The sequence below is a fragment of the Catharus ustulatus genome, chromosome 4, assembly GCF_009819885.2.
Source record: "Catharus ustulatus isolate bCatUst1 chromosome 4, bCatUst1.pri.v2, whole genome shotgun sequence".
NCBI lineage: Eukaryota > Metazoa > Chordata > Aves > Passeriformes > Turdidae > Catharus > Catharus ustulatus.
In genome coordinates, this window is record NC_046224.1 from 64,080,902 (window position 1) to 64,102,499 (window position 21,598).

The window sequence follows — 21,598 nt, forward strand, 5'->3', positions numbered from 1 at the left end:
AACTGTTCCAAAACCTCTCTTGCTTTTTGGCGTTTGCACCAAATGGATTGCTATAATCACCACGATAAATTGCTAACTGCTGAGATGCATTCCTGTGCTTAGGAATGCTGATTAATAAGCTCTTTTGACCAGCAGAGTAATTTTTCTGTGTGTTAGCTTCTTAAAAACATTCAGTCTCTTGCTCTGTCAATTCTGTAGATGCCAGTACCCATAAAGACAAGGACAGCTAGGATGCCTTTTATGTGATGTAGTCCTTCTTTTCCTCCCTGTCCTTCAGGCATGCAGTTAGGACTTGGTTATTCTGCCCAAATGGGAGATCCTATTTGAAGTTAACCAGATTCTTCACATGATTAAGGGGTTGTTTATGAAAAGATGACTGGAAATAGCTCCCTACCATGGAAACTATTTGGAAATTAGTTTTTCTATTCCAGAATAATTAGTGTGATTTGGAAATGCCTAATGATTCTGGAATTAAGTAAATTTTATTTGGAAATAGAATGAGCTATGGGTGTGTCCTGTTTTTTGTATTTGGTTGGTTTTAAGTCTTTTTGTAAAAGGTATTGCTGGAAAGGGAATAGTGATGCCAGAAGACAAAGCTCCTCTTAATCATGTCTCTCTTTCATCTGACATTCCCAATAAAGGAGGCTAGCACCCTGATGAGTCAGCTTCGGGTTTCATTGTTGGTTTATGGAAGAAGGGATTTTAGTGTCTCAGTTTAGTCAGAAATAGTCAGTTACACTTGGTCACAAATATTAAAAAGAAAGATTAAGACATTAAGAGAGTGACTCCAGACCTTTAAGAACATACTGCAAAATGCCATGCTGATTGACATGGGCATGGCAGAGCAGGGCATGTACAGACTCCATTTGGGTAGGTCAAGGTCTTAGCTTTTGTATTCCTTCCTATTTTACCCTATTCTCAGGCTAACTTTATTTCTCAAGATGCAAGTTTCTGTTTCTTACCTTTTCCCAACAGAATTAGTCATGTTATTGGGGTTTAATAGATGGTTGCAGTTATTTAGGTTGACTTACATCACTCAGTCTATTAATTTCTACATCAGTCTGGGTATAACCTCCTTCAGAATTCATCAACATCTTTCCCTAATCAGATCATTGCTGGTGTTGCTCCAAAGTGGTGGTGAGAGCCAGCCCAGCTGATTTGAATTCCCATGTTTTCCTTCAGGTTTTAATGCTTGGTAAATGTTTGGAAGGCTACTTAACTTCTGAGCTTTCAGTGCATTTAGTAAAAAGGATATAAATACATTTTTCATAGCTGAATTTCTTCTAAGTCATCATCATTGACATAATGTTTATTAAATTCTTAACAAAAAAAAAAGAAAGCCCCTTCTTGCTACTAAACAAAGTAGAGAAGGATAGGACTTACTCGAAGAATAAAATCATGAAGTGCATGTGTCTTCTGTCCTGTTAGGTTATCTTGTGGTATGGTAGAGACATGGTAGATTTTATTTTCCCCTGGTATTCAGTTATTTCAGTATATTTTTACAGAACAAAAGGTAAAAAAACTTAGTGGAAGTAATTCTGTGGATGAGCAATGAAAAGCTATTTTTTTCTGTAGTAAAAGTGAAAAATAAGCACAGTGAGCTCAGATATCAGAAATACCAGGATTTAGAGGTAAATTTTCAAGCTTTACCTTGACTTGCGTGATCCTGTTTCAGCTTCTTAAAACTGAAGCAGATTCCGTGTGCTTCGTAAGTAATTTTGTGCTCAGAATCTGATCATCTCACTGAATATTTGACTGTTAATGACCACATCATCGTGTTAAATAAAGGAAGCATGTATTAAACCTCCCTCCTGAGCCCTCACGTTTTGACCAGAATTTTTCTTCTGTGTGAGTTACAAAGTCTTCACTGTCTTCAGACAGACTTTGGTGATACCTTTTAAAATAACTGTTGGCTGTGTTCTGTTTTGTGTGGAGAGTTAGCCATGAAATGTGACAGACTCTTTTGATTGTATTTAATGCCAGAAAATCTGGCATAAAAATCAACAACCACTCTTCAGAGGTGTAAAGCCCCTTGTCTGCTCCTGGTGATTGCTAAAGGAACTCAGCAAAGTAAGTCTTTGCCAGGAAGAAAGAGCATTCCCAGTTTAGCACTAATAGCTTAGTGAAGGTAATGTAGCTGAAAGAAAAGAACATGAGGAAGTCAGAAGTGTTAATCTCATAATTCATGTGAGAAGTCCTAATTACCCTGCTTTCACTTGGACTTTATCTTGTATGGGTTAGCTGAAGCCAATAATCCATCTTCTTATTCCCTGTTGTATGGCAAAACAAAGCAATTAATCTCTCCAAAAAGGGAAAGAAGAATGAAAAGAACTGCTGATTTCCATCATATTGATAAGAGACTGGAAAGGCTCATGAGAGATGAGCACCCCCCACTCCAGGTGCTTCTTAAATACACTAGATTTTTTTTGAGCATAAAACCTCTCTTTTTGATGAAAGCAGAAAAAAAGGTGATAATCTGTCTGCAAAATGCATTAGTCTTGCATCAGAGGACCCAGAATTGCTTGGGTTTTTGGAGTAGGCTTACTCAGTAGCATAAAAGTAGTGCAAAATAATGGTGTGAGTAGTGTAGGAGATGTTCCTGATAGTTTTTCAGTTTTTCCTAATTGAACCAAAGAGCTCTCTCCCTTCTGTAGGTGCTAACCGGATCGTTTTGGAAGACTCCAATATCTTGCAGCCTGTGGGACTAACTGTATTTGAGAACTGGCTGTACTGGATTGACAGGCAGCAGCAGATGATTGAAAAGATTGATATGACCGGTCGAGAAGGACGTACAAAGGTCCAGGCTCGTATTGCACAACTCAGTGACATCCATGCTGTGAAGGAGCTCAACCTGCAGGAATACAGTGAGTGCAATCCCTGCTTGCAGGTGCAAACAGGGCCTGTGAGACTCGAGCCAAGAGACACGAGCCTGTTGTGCCTTGTTGCTGATCAACATCAGTGCAGATGGAAGGGGCCAGAAGCTGGTATCGGTGCTGTTAGGTTGTTTCCTTCAGGCACTTGGCAACGGACTAGAAATCTATCACAACCCCAGCATCGTGTTTTGTTGCTGATGACAACTTGATTGGTAGTCCCATCCAGGCACCTGGCATTTGAGTGTCTCTAGGCACAGTGGAAACATCCTGTTATCCCTAACAGAGGGCTTTCTGGATCATGCTAGCGCATTGCTGTTGGGTGTTCACTGTTTAGGCAAGCACAGCTCTCAGGGCTTGTCACTAACTGTCAATATTTCAGTGGACTGCCTGCCTTGAAGGCAAAGTGAACAGTTTTTGATGATGGTATTTCGTACTGAAAGTGATTTGACAGAAGAGCAATGTCGCATTGCAGAAAGGAAGTGTGTATTAAATAGCAATTTGTGTTGATCATGGCTACACTTTTCAAAAGTTTCTGTTTACCAGGCCTTTCCACACATACACACACATGCCTAAAGTGGTGGGAGGTGGATGGTTAAAGCAGTGGAGATGCTGTCATCCTGGAGGAAATAGGCCTGGTTAGTAGGCTGTGGTGCATGCCTTGGAGAAATACGTAGAAAAATGTCTGGGGATGTTTAATTAAAACACCAGTGCAGACTACTAGTTTCGTGTGCTATTAATCTCAGCAAATCTGTCAGGAGTTCCATGAGAAGTATGTTGTCCTTATTAAACATTAAAATGAAGAGACATATTTATCTAGAGCATGTTAATTTGAGTTTCAGAGACAGCATGGAAGCTTCAGAATTCATAAATTAGAAAAGTTTATTTTTTGAATGGTCTTTGGTAGAGAAAATGAAGTATGGAATGCAAGACATCTTTTTGTATTACTAATGTACTATTTATTTGCTGCAGAGAACTACTGCTACCTCAAACAAGAAGCAAAATGCTTTGAGTAGTTTTAGTATAAATTCTTAGTGTAGTTTCAGATCATGGAGAGTTACCAATGTATGTTATAATTATAGATGTGTGTAAAGGGAGAAATACACACAACAACATACAACATTAATAGAGATTTTTCATTAATCCTTTCCCCAGCGGGTAGGGGGAAATGAAGAAATTATTGAAACCTCATAAAATAGGTGGGGATTTCTTTTCAGTCCCTATCTTTCTTGTTTTCAAAATCCTAGGACAACATCCATGCTCTCAAGATAATGGTGGCTGCTCCCACATTTGCATTGTGAAGGGGGACGGCACCACGCGCTGCTCTTGCCCCGTGCACCTGGTGCTGCTGCAGGATGAGCTGTCCTGTGGAGGTGAGTCCTTCCCAAGTTCTGTGTCACTGGGCTCTTATCTTCAGCCTTGGGGAGGGTCTCCATCTCCAGGGATGGCTTCTGAGCCAAAGGAATGTGACAGTGCACCAGGTGCTGTTACACACCTGTACAGACTCACCTCTTTCCCTCCACCCTCCAGCTAAATCTGCAAGTATTGCGAAGCAGTAAGGGAAGAGGAAAAAAATTCCTAACTGTTGAATAAGGATTTCTGTTCACCCTTTCTACTTAAGATTCAACTTAAATTGAATTATTTCAACTTGATTCTTTAATTGTATGATTTTTATTACTTTTTCCTGTCACTCCCTATGTTCTGCCTTTTCAGGCAGTGGTAGATTCTCACGTTCTGGCACATTGCACAGTCTGTGCTCTTTTGTTCTTCTCTGTTGTCCTCCCCAAGCTCACCCTGTGCATGTCTTTCTGAACTGCAGTCCCAGAAGGGCAAGTTGCCTCCTTCCATGGTGATATGGCCACTGTAGCCCACGCCCTGGTGTCTCCAGGGGTGGGGCTGGAATGGGGGAGAGGACAGGCACTTTGGTGCTTGGATCTCTTTGTGCCACCGGACTGAATGGATTTATTATGCAATCATCTCGCCATTGAGGCGACGTGTGGTCTCACAATGCAACAAGAGCTAACATAATCCAGATATTTTCTCAGAGCAAGTTTAATACTAGGCCAAAAAACCGGGGGAGGAAAGGGGGATTAAAAAAGCGAAAAAAAAACTATACTTACTTACTGCCTGAGATTAACAGTTAATGTAGTAAATGTTAAATAACAGCTAACAGATGTGTTGAGGTAGTGAACTTGACTGGATGGAGCAGTTTTTTGTTTTAAAAGAATTTTGACTGAATAGAGCTGTCAAGGGCACATAACTAGACACTGAGTCACAGTGCATCCATCTGCAGTAAATTACATCCTTTTAACATCTTCTATACAATGACTGTCAAACGGAAAAAGAGAGTTAAGCCATTGGCTATGTATACAGTGGTGTTGCAGGAAAAGGGGAGTTGAAGAGCATGGTGACTTTGACTTGAAATCTTACTGAGAGAAAGGTGTGAGAGTCTGAAGTGGGAAGGGAAGAAAATAATGGCATTTTGAGTGTGTCTTTTCTCTGTTCCTCTCGTTCTTCATCTGTCAAGCCCCTGTTTATGTGAGCCTGCATCAGCCACACTGGCCTCAAGGTCTGCAGAAAGTGGCTGTGGAAATGACCTTATGATGTGACACGTTATTCATCAGCTGCCTTGATGTAGGAAAGCAGCTGAGCTCTTGTCCTTACCTGTCCAATCTGCTGTTTGTTCACCTGGATTTTTAACTCCTGTTTGTTTGCTTGATTTTCAAAGAACCACCAACATGCTCCCCTCAGCAGTTCACCTGTTTCACAGGTGAAATTGACTGCATCCCGGTGGCCTGGCGCTGCGATGGCTTCACTGAGTGTGAAGACCACAGTGACGAGAAGAACTGCCCAGTGTGCTCTGACACCCAGTTCCAGTGTGAGAGTGGGCAGTGCATAGATAGCGCCCTGCGCTGCAACGGGGAAGCAAATTGTCAGGACAACTCGGACGAGAAGAACTGTGAAGGTATGGAGGATACTCCCAAGTGGGATGGAAATGTACCTGTCACTGGGATAGCTCAGCATTATTGCTGAGTAGGATTTGAAAAAATCTGAGGTTCTGCTAGTTTTTAAACTGGTCTGTTAAACAGAAGTTATTTCATAACTCCATACTTCTGTTTTGCTACCTGTGAAGTGGAAATTAAGAGTGATCTCTGTCAGAGTGGCTTAAATGCTGTTTGTAAAAAGTACTATCAAAAATGGCACAATTTTAAGCTCTAAAAACCTAGTATCTTGGAGTGAACTGCAAAGTACAGCAAATCGTTGTCATAGCTTTTTGTGTGCCTTGTACTGAGTAAAGGTTTTGGGATTGTTTATTTTACAATACCTGAAAAAAATGAGCTTTTCTGAGTAAACAGGAGTGAGAGACAGAGGAGATTTCGGGAGACCTCTTCTTCCTGTAGAGCACAGCAAAAGAGATCTTTACAGAACGAAGTGCTGTTGCCAGCACAATGAGAACTAAGTTCATTTTGGAAAGGACAGGTTTTGCTGGTAGAATCTGAACTACCCCACCACTACACAACATAAAGTGTGAGCAAACTCATTCTTTCCCTATTGCAGATGTAGTGAAGAGATGTAGGGACAACTTGTAAGCCTGAAAGGATGCTGCTTCTTTATATCCTTTCAGTACATTTTCCTTCTTTGTGGAGACTGTTGAAACGCCTTTAAATCAAGGTGAAATTTCTTTCCAAAATATATACTCCAGCTCAAACAAAAACATAGAGCTGAAATTCTGGTGTGCTGAAAGGTGATTGCTAGCCAGCTGAGATGCTGACATCTGAAAATGTGTTGTGCAACTTCCCAGGTGTCATCCAGCAATTGGAGATGTCAGACTAGGGGCTGTTTATCACCTTCAAAGTGGTCCTGTTGCTGAGAGTATTCAAGTTGATTACAAATCAGAAAAGCCTTTAGTTTAACTTCTTAATTCAGCTGAAGACAAAAAAGGATTTCTGGATTTATGAGAAACAGGAGGCAGGAATATGTGGAAACAGCAGCAGCCAGCACCTTGCCTGCAGCACCTTTTATTTTTTCAGTGTACTGGCAAAGCTTCAATTCTATATTCTGTCCTTCGTTTCAGTTAAAAAATATAATATCAAGTCAATACGTTGTTTCACAATTGAGGAGTTTTCTGGTTTACAGGAAGAGCACAAGGACATTAGGAAGGACATTTATCTTTCTTAAACAATTTTATTATCATGGTTTAGCAGATTTATTTTTCATAACTTAATTCTTCTCTCTCATATTACAGTAAATGCTTGGGATTGGACATTCTTACAGTAAGATTGCAATAACCATTTTCTGGGATAAGTGCCTGTTCTCTCAGTGGCCTCTGAGTTATTTTAGATGAAGGTCACTTTATCTTGTAGTGCTCTTACTGTAAGCAGGAACTAAAGCCCAGATACCAGTGTGCACTGTCCTCAACAGAACACTGAGTCACTTGCTCTGCATGGTTCACGTGAGGGACTTTGTGTGCCACTGGCTAATTCCAGAAATGAAGCTTGTAAGCACTCCAAGCTCTCCCAAGACACTCCTGACTATATGCTTTGGTATTTTTATTTCTTAATGATTTTTAAGAGGAGAAGTTTCTGATGCTGATTGTTGGTGTGGGTGTTCTTTGCAGTGCTGTGTTTAACGGACCAGTTCCGCTGTGCCAGCGGGCAGTGCATTGGGAAAAGCAAGAAGTGTGATCACAACCTGGACTGCAGTGACAGCTCTGATGAGCAAGGATGCTGTAAGTGTATGCCTGAGACTGGAGACTTGGTTGCAGCATCCAAAATTTGTTTCTCACCTTTCCTATGAGTTTGATTTTATTCTGACAAGCAGACTGAATTAGTTGTTCCCAAAATTAATGCTTCTCTTCATAACAGCTGTCATGCAATTAATGCACAATGTGGTGGAATAGAAATAACAAAAATAATTAGTATTCTGAACAAATAGTTTCTGAGGCAGAGAATGCCAGTTATTTTTCTTCTTACCTTTTTAAAATTTTGAAAGAAGTGAAAGGTTTGTTTTACTATAATGTTAGTATGCTGAGTTGGTGCAATGTTGAAAAAATAACTATTGGCATGAGGCATTCATATGTAACTCCTCTGCTTCATGGTTTTCTCATCCAAAGAATTAATAGCAGGTGCTTTTACAATCAAAGGAGCACTCTATTTATAGAGTAAACCTTCTAAAATTTCTTTTTTTTATCTTGAAAGGATGTAATTCTGAGCTTGATTTCTGATTTGTAACATGTGATATCCTCTACCTTGAAATCTCCAGAGCTCTACAAGAAAACCACTGCCTTTAAAATTCCAGCTCGAAAGTTCACTTTCACTGTTGGTGCTTTAAAAGAAATTGTAAATAGGGACATCTCATCTTGTGTTAGAGATCCATGTATCACAGCTGGCACACAGATAATTTGAAAATGCAAAGCCAGAGTTGGACCCTTGATCTTAAGGGGTATTAAGAGATGTTCTGTCATGCTACCAAGTTACTAGTGACATTTATCACAGGCTTGTGTAGTTCCCTTTATTAGAGTTTATTCGTTCTCCAGTTTTGTAACAGAGGATGGAAAATTGGCCCACCCAGAATAAGATGGCAGTTGTCACCATCCCTCTTTCACTATGATCAGAAGTCTGTTTACTTATCTCTGTAGACTGTGACAAGCTGGTTCAAGTGTGGGTTTGGTGTTCAGGGAGAAGAAAACGTGTTGAGGAAAAAACTTTCAGTAATGCATAAGATGTAAAACACTGACTAGAACAGGAAAATACTTTAAAGTCTGCCTTTCTTGTCAAATTCATGAGCACAGGCAGGGGGTTGTCAGTTACTCCCAGAAATGTCATTGCTTAGAATTAGTCTTGTAGGGAAAGACACTCATTTTGACTGTTGAATAATTGTTTTGGTGCAGATTTCTCACAAGGTGGCACCTCTCAGGCTAATGCTCAGCTGTATCTGTAACCATAAGGAGGGTGGGTCAGATGTGGAATAGTTTAGGTAGTTTAATAAACAGCAGCAAACCCAAAATTCATCACTGCTGAACAGTCAAGGTGATGCACCATAAGTGATTGTCACACTGCTGAGAAAAAAGAGTGCCAGTCTGTTACACTGAGGGATAACCAAGGGGTGACATGAAAAGCAGTTGTTGTCATCTTCAGTGACAAGAAAAGCACAAGAGGAGTCCCCTGCACAGTGTCATCTGGAGATGTGGCTGCAGGTCTTGTTCATCAAGTTCAAAGCAGAGCTCTGCTTGTCAGCCTGAAGCAAGAGCAGGGCCTGGTTCATCACAACCCCTTCACATGCATGTACTGCTCATTTCCTGTGATTTGTGATTCGAAAAACCTCATAGCATGTTCGGAGGTCATCAGGGAGACTGCAGGTTGCCCTTATGGACACTCAGTCTTTGAACAGACCTGTCCTAGGGCCTGTTTGTTCCTCCCATATATTAATTTGAAAGTTGTTGTCTGCCTACAAAAGAGGAGGAAAGTGGAAAGATGCAAGAAAAACTGATGTTGGTCTAAACTTACATGGTCTGATTTTCCTTTTCCCTCTTAGACACAACGGAGGAACCTGCACCACAGCCCAACAACACCATAGGCTCCATCATTGGTGTGATCCTTACAGTCTTTGTGGTGGGAGCAATGTACTTCATCTGCCAGAGGGTGCTGTGCCCACGCATGAAGGGGGATGGGGAAACCATGACCAACGATTACGTGGTGCACGGGCCAGCCTCGGTGCCTCTAGGCTATGTGCCTCACCCAAGCTCTCTGTCAGGCTCTCTCCCTGGTAAGTAAAGGGGGTGGTCCTTGTCTTTGGCACCCCACAGCTGTACTTCAGGATACTGTGCAGCTGTGTACAGGAAATTTCTGCTCCAGATGCAGTTCTTGGAAGCTGTGGGAAGCCAGGACTGCCAAGGCTTGTTGCCATCCTTCTTTACAATAATGAACTGCTATATTGCCCATGCTTTCACAAGAATGTAGGTACTTAGCAGAACCTAAGCTCAAATAAATGCACCCATTGTGCATTTTCTTCTTTTGCTACTAAAGAATCCCCTTTTTGGGCTCTTGTAGCACCAGCAAAGTTTCTCTAATGACCAGCAATAACTTTCATCTCAATGAATTTTCCGACACCAGTCCAAGCACATGATGGTACTGCTGTTTAAAAAGTAAAACTTAACCACAACATTTCATTTCATCTCATCTATGTGCATTGCTTCTGTATATATTGATTAAATATGTAGTGTAACTTGTGGCTTTTAGATCCAACAGCCTCTTCTCAGAACATAATTTGGTTTTAATACCAAGATAATTAATTTTGAGCTTGCAACTTGTGCTTATACTGCTGTTGTCCTCCAGATTATTTTTTTAAACTTCCTTTAGTCTGTGAATTGAGAAAGAATTGAATACTGACATCCATCTGTGTTCTTCAGGTATGTCTCGAGGTAAATCTGTCATCAGCTCCCTCAGCATTATGGGAGGGAGCAGTGGCCCACCCTATGACAGGGCCCATGTTACAGGAGCCTCCTCCAGTAGTTCTTCAAGTACCAAAGGCACTTACTTTCCTCCAGTAAGTCATTCTATTATTCATAAACCTTTAATAACTTTCAGGGAAGTGATAGTATCTTTCTAAAGGTTAATCAATTAACAGATTGATGTTTTGATTTAGAATTCTAGCATAATAAACTTGTTTGGATATGGAGTAAGTGATTTTGAAAGGGAAGAGGATTATCTTTTTCCAAAACGGTCTAGAAATTTTCATTTAATTTAAAAAAGTTGTGAGAGAGCTCAATGCCAGGAAAAAAGATACTAGATTGAATGTCAGGGGAGATGAAAAAAATCCCTGTAGAGGTTGAGCAGCTCTGGCAGAGAGATTTCCTTTCATTATACTCTGCCATGTGCCTCTGAAGGTAAAACTAAGGCTGATTCTGTACAGACCTTTCAAGGAATTAAAATGAAGCTTTGTGTCATGTGTCTTACAAGTGACAGGTAAATAAGTAAACAAATGTTTTGCAGCTCCATAACATCCCTCCATCACAAATGGGTAGTGTGCTGCACTAACTGCTGTGTAACAGTTGATGCCAGCCCTAGAGGGCTCCCTGTCTTCACTTCCAACATCTGTGGTGGTTGGTTTGGAAATTTGTATGGAGCTCGCCAAGCCACTGTCAAGTATGAAGGAGTCTCATGCTTGGTCAGTGAAGGCTGGAATCCTCAACTGTCCGTTTTTCAGTTCTGAGAATCAACCAGTCAGGCTTTAAATCAGCTTAAAAATATTCCACATACATGGAGTAAGAACATGCCTGCATAGGGAAGGAATGCTTGCCTTGGCCAGCACGCTGCAAGTGTTATAAGCAGAGCAGTACTTTGGGACTGCAGCTTGCAGGAGCAGAGATCTGCCAGTCTGCCTTGGGCAGTGGTATCCCTAGTGAAAATCTAGAATTGAACAGCTGGCTGCAACTTTACTTTTCAGCATTGGCTATGTCAAAATAGCCACAGCATCCAGTGTTTTTAGAAGAGCTTAGTAGTAGCTAAAAGGAATGGCAACAAATGGCATTTCCAGGGTCTGCTTAAGAGCTGGGGAATAAACAGGGAAAAAATCCTGTTTGTTGGGAGGGCTATGTATGCAGTTCTTTACTTAAGGTTCCTATTAGGCAGTACTAAAAAAATATAAAATTTTATTTTCTTGTGTATCTTTTGTATCTTTCCTTTTTAAAAGTGGCTTTTTTCCTTTCTTACTCCTTAGATTTTGAACCCACCACCATCACCAGCTACTGAACGTTCACACTACACCATGGAATTTGGTTATTCTTCAAACAGCCCATCCACTCATAGATCCTACAGGTAATTACTATTACAATAGCTTCTGTCAGGATCAAAGCAGTTAGTGTAGAAAATGCAGAATAAAGGCAGCCTCTGCTCCGTAAGAATTACAATCAAAGGCCCCAATTCTGCAAGCACTAAACTGGTGCTTAAATGGGCTCACGTGTATCACGTCACTGCTGCCTGTGCAGAAGTGCAGCACTGTTTGAGGTAAATCATACACTAAGTGGGTAGTGATACATCCCTGGGGTATATTCCTGAGAGGGAATGAGAGCACTCATCACAAAACTAGCTACATGCTTAAAGAAATGCAGTAACATGAGTATTTTGAGCCAAAAAAACTTACCCTGGAGTGAGCCCTGCCCTTTTTTAGGCTGCTGTAAATAATTTGTTATATAATTATCAGAAATTATAAGCAAATACCCTGTGGAAGAAAAGTTGACAATATAAAGGCTGATAGGTCAGAAGTAGCATTAATATTGTTGTCTATACAAAGCACAGAATTTCTAGTTTAACACATTAAAGGTTAATATCTGGAAAAGATTGGTAACCTTTTGCCTTATTTTCTCTTGACTAGTATTTACGGGCATGCATTTTCTCTCTGTTTGAGTGTATTCTTCTTACCTTCCCTGTAAGAATTCTGGAGTTAGTTATGATTATATAACAAGTTACCAAAAATAGAAGAACAGACCCTGCTACCCAAGGGTATAAAGGTTCCCCTCCCAAATCACCAGTAGATGTGGTCAGTGAGAAAAGAGCGTTGTATTTGTCTGAAAGATGCGCCTCCCTAACACAGACCCTTTGGGGACTTTGGGTAATGAGGTCTCTGGGGCTGAACAGACATCTCTTCTCCATTAGCAGAAAGTATGGCCTCTGTTGTGCAGGTCAGACCAGATGTTTATAATGATCCCTTGCAGCCATATGAAAAATCATTTAAAATTATAAGTAATTTTCTAATGAAAGAAACCCAAATTCAGGCACCAGCGTGGGTCATCCACTGGTTAGCTGACGTGACTTTAAGTATTATAAATGATATTAAGGATGTAGCATAGGGTTCAACATTTTCCAAAAGCTCCCCCACCCAAATATAAACCCTGGTCTTGCTGCTTCTGATCTTACTTCTTTCGTAATATTCTGACTTGACTATAGAGGAGCTGCATCCCCTTGTGTCCCCAACCACTAACTATGATGCTGGGACTTGTAGTTACCATGCATTTCTCTTTCTAATTTGTTTCCTTGAAACTATCTTGGGTTCATTTTAAAAGATGTTTTGTGGTAGCAGCCTTTGAGAATGTCATCCCATTTACTTCTCTAAGGAACGCTTCTCCTGAGTGCTATGAGTGTGCCAGGTAATTTTCAGTCCTTCTGTCTGGCCTTGGAAGTTAGTGTCCAGAAATTGCATAATGGAAACAGAATTATCTTCTCCATAATTGCAACACCGCTATTACACAGGTACATGCACACCTGTGCCCTTCCTGCCCCACTGTCTTAGGGGCAACTTCTTCTCAATTAACTCCCTAGGGAGCCAGTTGTGTGAGTGTTCTCAGCCACTGCTCCTTTCTGTGGCACAACAAAAGCTCTTACAGGTGCTCCTTGCATCTCTGAGCAGGCAGTGCCAGGGCCACTGGAAACATCTGGAGACTGGGAAGCACTTAGCACTTAGCAAACCTAGTTTCTCCAGTGATCTTGGAATCACAGAATTCTGTGGGTGAGAAGGAACTTTAGCCCACCTAGTTTCACCCTCTGCCATGGGCAGCAACATCTTCCACTAGACCAGGTTACTCCATGTCCTGTCCAAGGCCGGGGCACCCATATTATTTTAATTTAACCCGAACGCAATAATAGAACACTTACACCAAACGTGGCACACTATCCAAGTCCAGCAGTTTCGAGCACAAAATGAATTTTCTACGAGTAAAGCAGCACGTCAGAAATTTATGTGACGGGTTGCTCAGAGCTAAAAATACAGTAATTTCACGATTATAAGCCACACCATTTTGCCTAAAATTTTGGTCCGAACCCGAAGTGCAGCTTATAATCAGGTGCGGCTTATATATGGACAAAGAAGAAAAAGTTGCCGACACCCGGAAGTGCGGCTTATAATCAGGTGCGGCTTATAATCAGGTGTGGCTTATAATTATGAAATTACTGTAATTAATTTTACTAGTTAGATAATTAACAAATAAATTGGCATCCCTTTCACCTGTTGCCGTGACGTGCCCAGCGCTGCAGGGAAGTCTGGAGAGCACATGCTATGCATCACTGCAGAGGTTGCCCTGCTTTCTGTTTCCACCTTGGCTTATCTCCCTTGAGAAAGGAGAAGTGACCCTTTCCCCTGTCCATCTCCCCGCTGCAGCTACCGGCCCTACAGCTACCGGCACTTCGCGCCGCCCACGACGCCCTGCAGCACGGACGTGTGCGACAGCGACTACGGCCCGAGCCGCCGGCTGCCCGCGGCCGCCGCCAAGGGCTACACCAGCGACCTCAACTATGACTCGGAGCCGGTGCCGCCGCCGCCCACGCCGCGCAGCCAGTACCTGTCCGCCGAGGAGAACTGCGAGAGCTGCCCGCCGTCCCCCTACACCGAGCGCAGCTACTCGCACCACCTGTACCCTCCGCCGCCGTCCCCCTGCACCGACTCGTCCTGAGAGCCGGCCCCCCGCCCCGCGCCCTCCGCTCCGCGCTGTAAATACTAAAGGTTCTGCTGGGGACGGGGGGAGGGAGCCCAGCATGGGGGAGCACAGTGTACAGTTAAGTGCAGGGCGGAGGAACACTGAAGATAGTTGTACAGAAGAATTTAAAAAGAAAGAAAGGAAAAAAAAAAAGGATATTTATATATTTTCTTAAACAGCAGCTGCTGCTTGTGCCATAAGAAGAAAAATTTTTGTATAAAAGAACCCAGACGTTTGTACAAAATGTTTTTATTTTTGCAAATGGAACACAAAAACATGCCTTAATCCAGTGAAGTGACTGAGCACATAAGGAAATGGAAGGACTGGGATGTGTTACTTGTCCAGCGAGGTGATATGTGGGTTTTGTCAATACCAAAAATGTTTAAAGTAATTAATAATAAAGAAGTCCGTCTCGGAGCAGCATACCATAGATACTTGGAAGTAGCCAAATAACCTCTATGTTAACTGCAGAGGGCCAGCAACTTAAGTTAAACTTGAAAATGCAGTCAGGACAGATATTAACCTTACACAAAGGGCTTTGTTTTCTACAGGAATACAGCAATCGTAGCAGTGAATCCAGAAAATCAATCGCACACTTTTTTAAATAAATACACCTCTGATTTTCCTTAATGCATTTAACAAGTGAGAGCGTTTAGGGCTCTCTCCCTGCTTCTGGAATTTCAGTTATTTTTGTTGGGTGTATTTTAAAGTTTTCTTTAATCCCGGTTAGGTTTTCTTATCTTTTCTTCATCCTTTCTTCCTGCCCGTGTCACTTAAATTCATGATATTCCTATTGAAATTACTGCTAGAACTGGGCTGCTGTAAATGCCGGGTTTTCTCCTAATTAGCCTTGTCATGCAATGATTATCATGCTATACATTACCCTCCTCATTTTGCCAGCATGGTAGGACTCTGTTTTGTACCAGGTCAGTACAATTCTCACGTCATTGACAAGGGTAATATGCATATACCTGAGTGATTTTTAGTCCCTTAAAAAAGAAAATCTTATTTTGACCTAGTGCCCACAAAATGTCAAATATTTTTATACCACATATAATATAGACAGCATATTTATAAACTATAAATTTAACCATGGATTGTTAGTTTTACTGTAAATGAATAATATATCCTTGCAGTACTTTCAGTGTATATTGATATCACAGTATACAAATCATATATATAAATATATATATTATTTTTCCCTAGTAAGGAAGCATTTAACTTTCAGTGGAACAACTGTCCATAAGAAAAATAGATGTTTTGATCATTGGAAGGGGTTCCCCTGCTGTATTAACTGCTCGTGTTTTCTTTGTGTTAGGTAAAGCCAGTTTTTCTCAATATGATTTTGACATACCTCCTCTTTTGCATGGTGTGAGTTTAATACTTAAGTATTAACCGCTGTGAATGTCAAATTTTAAAATATTCGTAACCAAACCATTTTATATTCACATCTCTATTTTTGTATATTGTCATATGTAGCCCCTTCTGTCAGCCTCACCAAGGTGATTTTGACAGGGAGATTATTTAATCAAGTGAAAACATTATTTGTGTAGTTTAAGGGGCAACCTAGGATATTGTTAACTCCTCTTGGACTCCAGTGCAGTGCTTTGAATTTGTTTTGTTGCAGCAGAGCTCACAGTATACCTGGTCTTAGATGGCATTATGCATTTGCACCTTCTTTTGACATCACATCCACTGAAGGTGCTCAGTGCCTTCACAGACTGGCCCTCTGAGTCTTCTCTCTCAAAACAAAGGTCCTGGGAGCTCCTGCCTCCTCACCTTTGGGTATGGAATGGGGATAGCAACTTTCCAGAGGCACCTTTTAGGTTTGATTGTTCTCTGTTGCCTCTTTCCCAGCCAGTTTCAACTAAAGGAGAAGTTACCTGAAAATACGGCATGGGCTTGCAATTGATGCTGTTGACAAAATTAGTGACAAGTTATTCTTGCCAGCTGCCACTCATCTGGAGTACTGGATCCTCGTTTGGTTTCAGCTCCAAGGAAAACAGTGTCATTGGGATTCCATCTGTAATAAAGGGTCTTTCCTACTAGTCCAGAATACCTGAGGAAACTTTAAAAAGCCTTGGTGATCTCCAGGCTATTGCTGTTGATCTCTGAAGATGACATACCTAAGGGGTTTTCTGCCCAGCTTCATTCTAGATTTCTAGGATTTGTGGTAGCTGTTCTTCTGGCTCTTCCTTGCTGGCGGAGAAGCTTCCTTGTGTTGTCCAGCAGGATGGATGTTGAGGAGGGTGTTGTGAGCTATAAGGGAACTCAAAACCATATATATGAAGGGGGGAGGGCAGGTGTGTCAGGGTGGGGGGTGAGGCGGGCACACCAAGGAGAATTAGAATTTCTCTGTTGTTTACATTTTTTCATGTGCAGCATTCCGTGTGGGGTTCACATGTGAAAACTTGCACTAATGAACTCAGAAGAATATTGTATTGTTGTATCTCAGTCCAAGTGCTTGTACTGCAATGGCAATGGTCTCTTCTTGCAAAATGCTTTTCTCAGTGTGCCAATTTCTTTTTGAAAAACTTCAGGATGGTTGAGCTTAAGGAGTGGTATCCTCTTTCTGGTGCAGCTGGACTGCCTCACTGAGGCATCCCCTGGGAGGGAGCTTCCTGCAGTTAAATTTGTTTTAATTATAGCAAAAATTTGTTTAGAAGAAAGACATTCTCTGCATATGGATCGTGCTGACTCCTGCACTGGTTTACATCCACATAACCCAACTGAAGTCAGTGGGATGGACATACAATTCCATGTAGGATTTGATCAAGTCTTTCTGATACAGATGTTTCAATTTGTGCATCGAATATTTTGGGTGCTCTGTCTCTGGGAAGTTCACGAGAGGAAAAGTGGACAGTGGGGTTTTCCACCAGAAATGCCCAGCATAGTTCTCTATGTTCTCAGGCTGTTCCTCGTCTGAGCAGAAAGCTATGATATGATTTTGCAAATACATGTATTTTCTCAGTAAATCTGGAGTAACTTTTTTAAAGAGGTGCTGATCTGCGAAGCTTCTCTCAAGCAGATTTCCAAATTGCAAAAGCACTGATGCAGCCAGGACCCACACCTGACACATTCCCAATCGATAAACTGAACGTTTTCTCTTTGCTCCCCTTTGCCACTGAGCCAGTTGTGATTCATAGTCTCTCCTTCCCTCAGCGAGGATGATCTTTTCTCCTGCTTCTCCAGTTGGCTGAGGTGTTGGGACCGTAGATAATACAGACATGCCCATTCAGAGATTGCTGAAATGGGTTTGTAGCATTAGCATGGAAGGGATCGCACTCACTGATGGCAGTGAAAATTGCTCCTCGTCCATCAAGTTAAGCATAAAGGTCCTTATCCTACAGCATCAGGTACAGTAGGGCATTAACATAGGGACCCTTGTGTACTTTTTCCTCTCTGCAGATACCTGGCCAGTGTTCTTAGCTGGCTGTCTGGTGATGGGAATAGCTGGTATGCCCAGTCTGGAAAGAAACAGCCTGTTGTAGCTAAAAAACCAAACAAGACACTACAGCATAATTTGTTGAAAACTAACTTTGCATGTCTAAATGGCAATATTAATGAGACCTAAACCTGCCTTTTAAAGTTATACCTGGCATGTCATGCTGCATGCAGCTCATAGCTTCCTAAGGGACACTCTTCATTTCCCCACTGCTTTTGGATACCAAGATATTTATTAGGCAATAACCTGGATGCGACAAATGAACACGCACATGGCATTTGCATTTGAAATAAAGAATGGTTTCCATGAATATAAATTCATGCAACCTGTGCACATACATTAAATGAAATATTTACAGTAATGCAAAATACGTAAGTGAGCCATTTGATATCAAAGGATTCATTTTGCTGTGAGTTGAAACTTTCTGCATTGTAAATTCTGGATTTCTGCCACGGCATTTCCCTCCCCACGTGCATGTACAAATGTGTGTGCAGTACCCAGATCTTTGATAATGGTCACTTAGCCAAAGCTGATAATTTTCTCTTGTGCATAGATTCAGCCTCCCTGACTCCCAGAGTATTAATGCTGAGTGTTGTCCTGCTGCGTCTCACCTACCCTGGGCTCCTTTTGGCCAGGTTGTACTACAGACAGCAGAATACCTGGATATTTAATGCTCTGTCAGGCCAGGCAGGAGAGGAAGCACATTTTTTATACTGATCCCCTACTTTTGGAGTCCATTTTGCAGATAAGTAAAGCTCCTCTGTGTTTTGTATGGACATGAAAAGCAGCCTGCTGCAGCCCTAGAGTAATTATGAAGAAAATTGCACCCAAACTGCTTAACATGGCAGGTGCTGCAGTCAGCTGCAAGTGAAGGTGCATGTGGAAAATCCCTGTCATTCCTGTTTATTACACTAATGGACCTTGATGGTCTCTAGCTCTGCATTTCTTCCCTATTCATTACAGCCCGCTCTCTAGAGATTGGCTTCACTGGCAAGTCCTAAACACACTATAAGCTTTAAAGTAGTTAAACCTGTGCTAAGATGAAGAAAAGGCCACTGTCTTGAATATTATTTCCATTCTTGACTGCTTGGCAAATCTCAGATTAATTAATTAGCACCATTCTGGGGGGAACTGCTTGAACTACAGAACTCCCTGGTCACACATGCTGTTGGATCAGATGACTTCTTCAAAATACCTCTTAAGAAGAAATCAATCACTTTCTTTTCCTGACCTTTTTGCCTTGAGCATGTTTGTCGCACAGCACTGTTAGTGTTAGAATCTGCTTCTGAACCTGTACTTATTAGTTCTGCAGCAGGAAAATAACTGGCTCATTGAGTGCAAAAATAATTTGAGCATTGCTATTCAGAAAGTGCTTCCTTAGCAAAGAGATTTTTTAAATTGCGTTTTGGTGCTGGTATGGCTTGAAAATTAACTTTAACTTAATGACAAGTGACAGATAAACGTTGCCAATAAGTTAGGAATGAACTAATAGCTTGGAAAGGGCTACAAAACAGTCAGTTTCTTTCTAAAAGAAGTCAAAACAGAGTAATGATCCAAAATTTTCTTTCTTTTCCATCTTTAAAAAGGGAAGGGATTCGTAGCATTTATAGGGACTGGTGATTCACACCAGAACTGTGCCGGGCAGGGTAAGTAAAGTGTCTGGGGCATTTTATTCAGGATGGTCCGAGTAGAGGGCAGGATGGTTTTTACAAACTCTTGGAGAACCGAGTTCCCCTCTTTAAATGAACCGGGAGCAGCTTTGAAGTCCTGATTAAAATGGCTGTAGCCTTAAGCCATGCAGGGAAGGGTCATCGGAAAAGGGAAGTGTTTTCTGTAAAGAGGATACCACAAGGCTTAAGCTGAACTAGCCTTGTTTGCAAGTGAAGGATCTGGTGCTGCTTTCAGATTGTAACTCTTCATTTTGTTTTTGGTTTGTTTTGTTTGTTCTTTTTTGTAAGCTTTAATTACTCTTTGTCATTGTCTTAAAGCCAGCTGGTGTCTCTTGTTCATCAACTTCGGTACGATGGTGCTTTGCAAGGATGTATTTATATTATAATGGCCAACATTTGGCCAGCCCTATTCACTCATTCACTAACTTTTTTTTTTTTTTTTTTGTAAAATAAAGTGCTTTACTTGTATGGTGTATATAAACCTTGTACAAAAATCCTTTCCAATTATTGCTATAAACCGAGTTGTATCAAATGAAATGTTGATTTTTATAATAAAACTAAGAGTGAAAAAGGAGAGGTATGTTTCATTTTATTTCTGCATCTAGAGCACAGGTAGTTAAAGGTGCAACGTGCATCTTTGCTCTCCATAAAAGAATGGGCTGAGTTTCCTAATGCTGTAGAAGGCTCTGCAGAGACATGGATTTGCAGTGCAGCTGATGACATTTTAAAGCTAAAAGTCTCGATTATTGGTCCCTTAGATTGGTTTACAGGATAATACCGACCAGATTATTTTACCACATGAATCTTTATCGGGTGCAAGAAATTTCCCCCAACCCCTCATCCTGTTGCTGTAAGAAATAATTGGAGAGGAACCAGTTCTGAATTTATAAGCTCAGCACAGGAATTCCCCACTCCACTTGCTTCCACTGGTCTTGGAAAAAAATACGTGGCTTTGTATCAGTGTGTATCTGGCTGTACTGAGACTCTTTTGCAGCTCCAGTTTTTCTGCATGGAGGCACGGACAAGCCACATATCACTTCCCATGTCAATGAGTCAGAGTTTGCATTCATCAATCTCACAGAGCGTTCTAAAAATACCTCCAGGTCCCCCCAGCTGGGGTGCTGTGCTTACTTTGTTTCAAGAGGTTACATTTATTTTGCCTTGGAAAACAAGCCATTAGTTTGGAGCTGCAGGATGCTGCGTTTTTCTTTAAAACTGCCAGTTGGGAATTGGTGCTGGGCTGCAAAAGTCTCAACAATTTAAACGATGGTGGCTACATCTAGTGTCTGTGCAGTTGTAATATGTTAGAAGTTTGTGTGCAGCATTTGTGTTCTTTTGGATTCCCAATACAGCTGTTAAGCACAGAGTGCATTTGTTCCTCAAAGTGCATATTAGAGAGGGGGTATGGACAGACCCACAAAGCAGGATCAGTCCTCTCCATGAGCAACTGGAGTTAAACCTTGGGGGTTAAAGACAAAGCTCTTTACAGGGAGAGTGTAGCTCAGGAAGCAGAACTTACTGTCAGTTGTTTTACCGTGCCAGGAAGTCTCCAGCAAAGGCAGAGCTGCTGAAATAGTGTTTGCTGGGCAGCAAGGGGCAGCAGGCATCGTAAGGAGCACCGGAGTACCTCCCATCATTTGAAAATGTATTCCTTGCCTGTCCGAGGAAAGACCACTTGGAAATCTGAAAAGAATTTGAGGTTGGGAGCTGCTGGCCCTTCCTCCTTGCACCCCCTGAGGCATAAAGAAATTGCTCAGTGGGGAAGGTCTGAAGCTGGGGTTCTGTGGCTTGGTCTGGCACAGCCCAAGCCCAGCTCTGCTTCCACAGCAAGACTGCTTTTACAGGAGTTCAAGGGGAATGAGCGCCCTGCAGTAACCAGCACGATGGCTTCTCTGAGGACAAGTGAAGAACATCCTTTGGGTCAGAGGAGATGGAGGGATTTCACCTGGCAAGTGTTTTCTACTTGTTAGTATTGCCAAGATCCTTAGCCCTTGTCTCTGATTTTATATTAACAATATAAGTTCATTGGTGTTCTTTCCCTAACTTTGTGTTTTTTGGGAATGCTCTGTTTGCTGTAGACAGAGTAATTCCTCCTTAAATGCCACTGTATTCTTTCCATCCTGCAAATGTTTTGAGAAACCCTGTG

At 41.6% G+C, this 21,598-nt stretch overlaps 1 protein-coding gene across 2 annotated transcripts in view; it reads left to right on the forward strand.

Annotated features, from left to right (window-relative positions):
• Positions 1 to 20,026, forward strand: part of LRP6 (LDL receptor related protein 6) — a 122,477-nt gene extending 102,451 nt beyond the window's left edge. The window contains exons 16-23 of one of the 2 annotated variants that reach the window (XM_033057990.2): positions 2,655 to 2,864; positions 4,118 to 4,243; positions 5,599 to 5,835; positions 7,489 to 7,599; positions 9,405 to 9,635; positions 10,279 to 10,415; positions 11,589 to 11,686; positions 14,022 to 20,026. In XM_033057990.2, coding sequence (XP_032913881.1) covers positions 2,655 to 2,864; positions 4,118 to 4,243; positions 5,599 to 5,835; positions 7,489 to 7,599; positions 9,405 to 9,635; positions 10,279 to 10,415; positions 11,589 to 11,686; positions 14,022 to 14,313 — 1,442 coding nt within the window. In that variant the 3' untranslated portion in view covers positions 14,314 to 20,026. The remainder of the gene's footprint in view (positions 1 to 2,654; positions 2,865 to 4,117; positions 4,244 to 5,598; positions 5,836 to 7,488; positions 7,600 to 9,404; positions 9,636 to 10,278; positions 10,416 to 11,588; positions 11,687 to 14,021) is intronic. The other variant, XM_033057991.2, reaches the window with a different exon arrangement.
• The last annotated feature ends 1,572 nt before the right edge of the window (positions 20,027 to 21,598 follow it).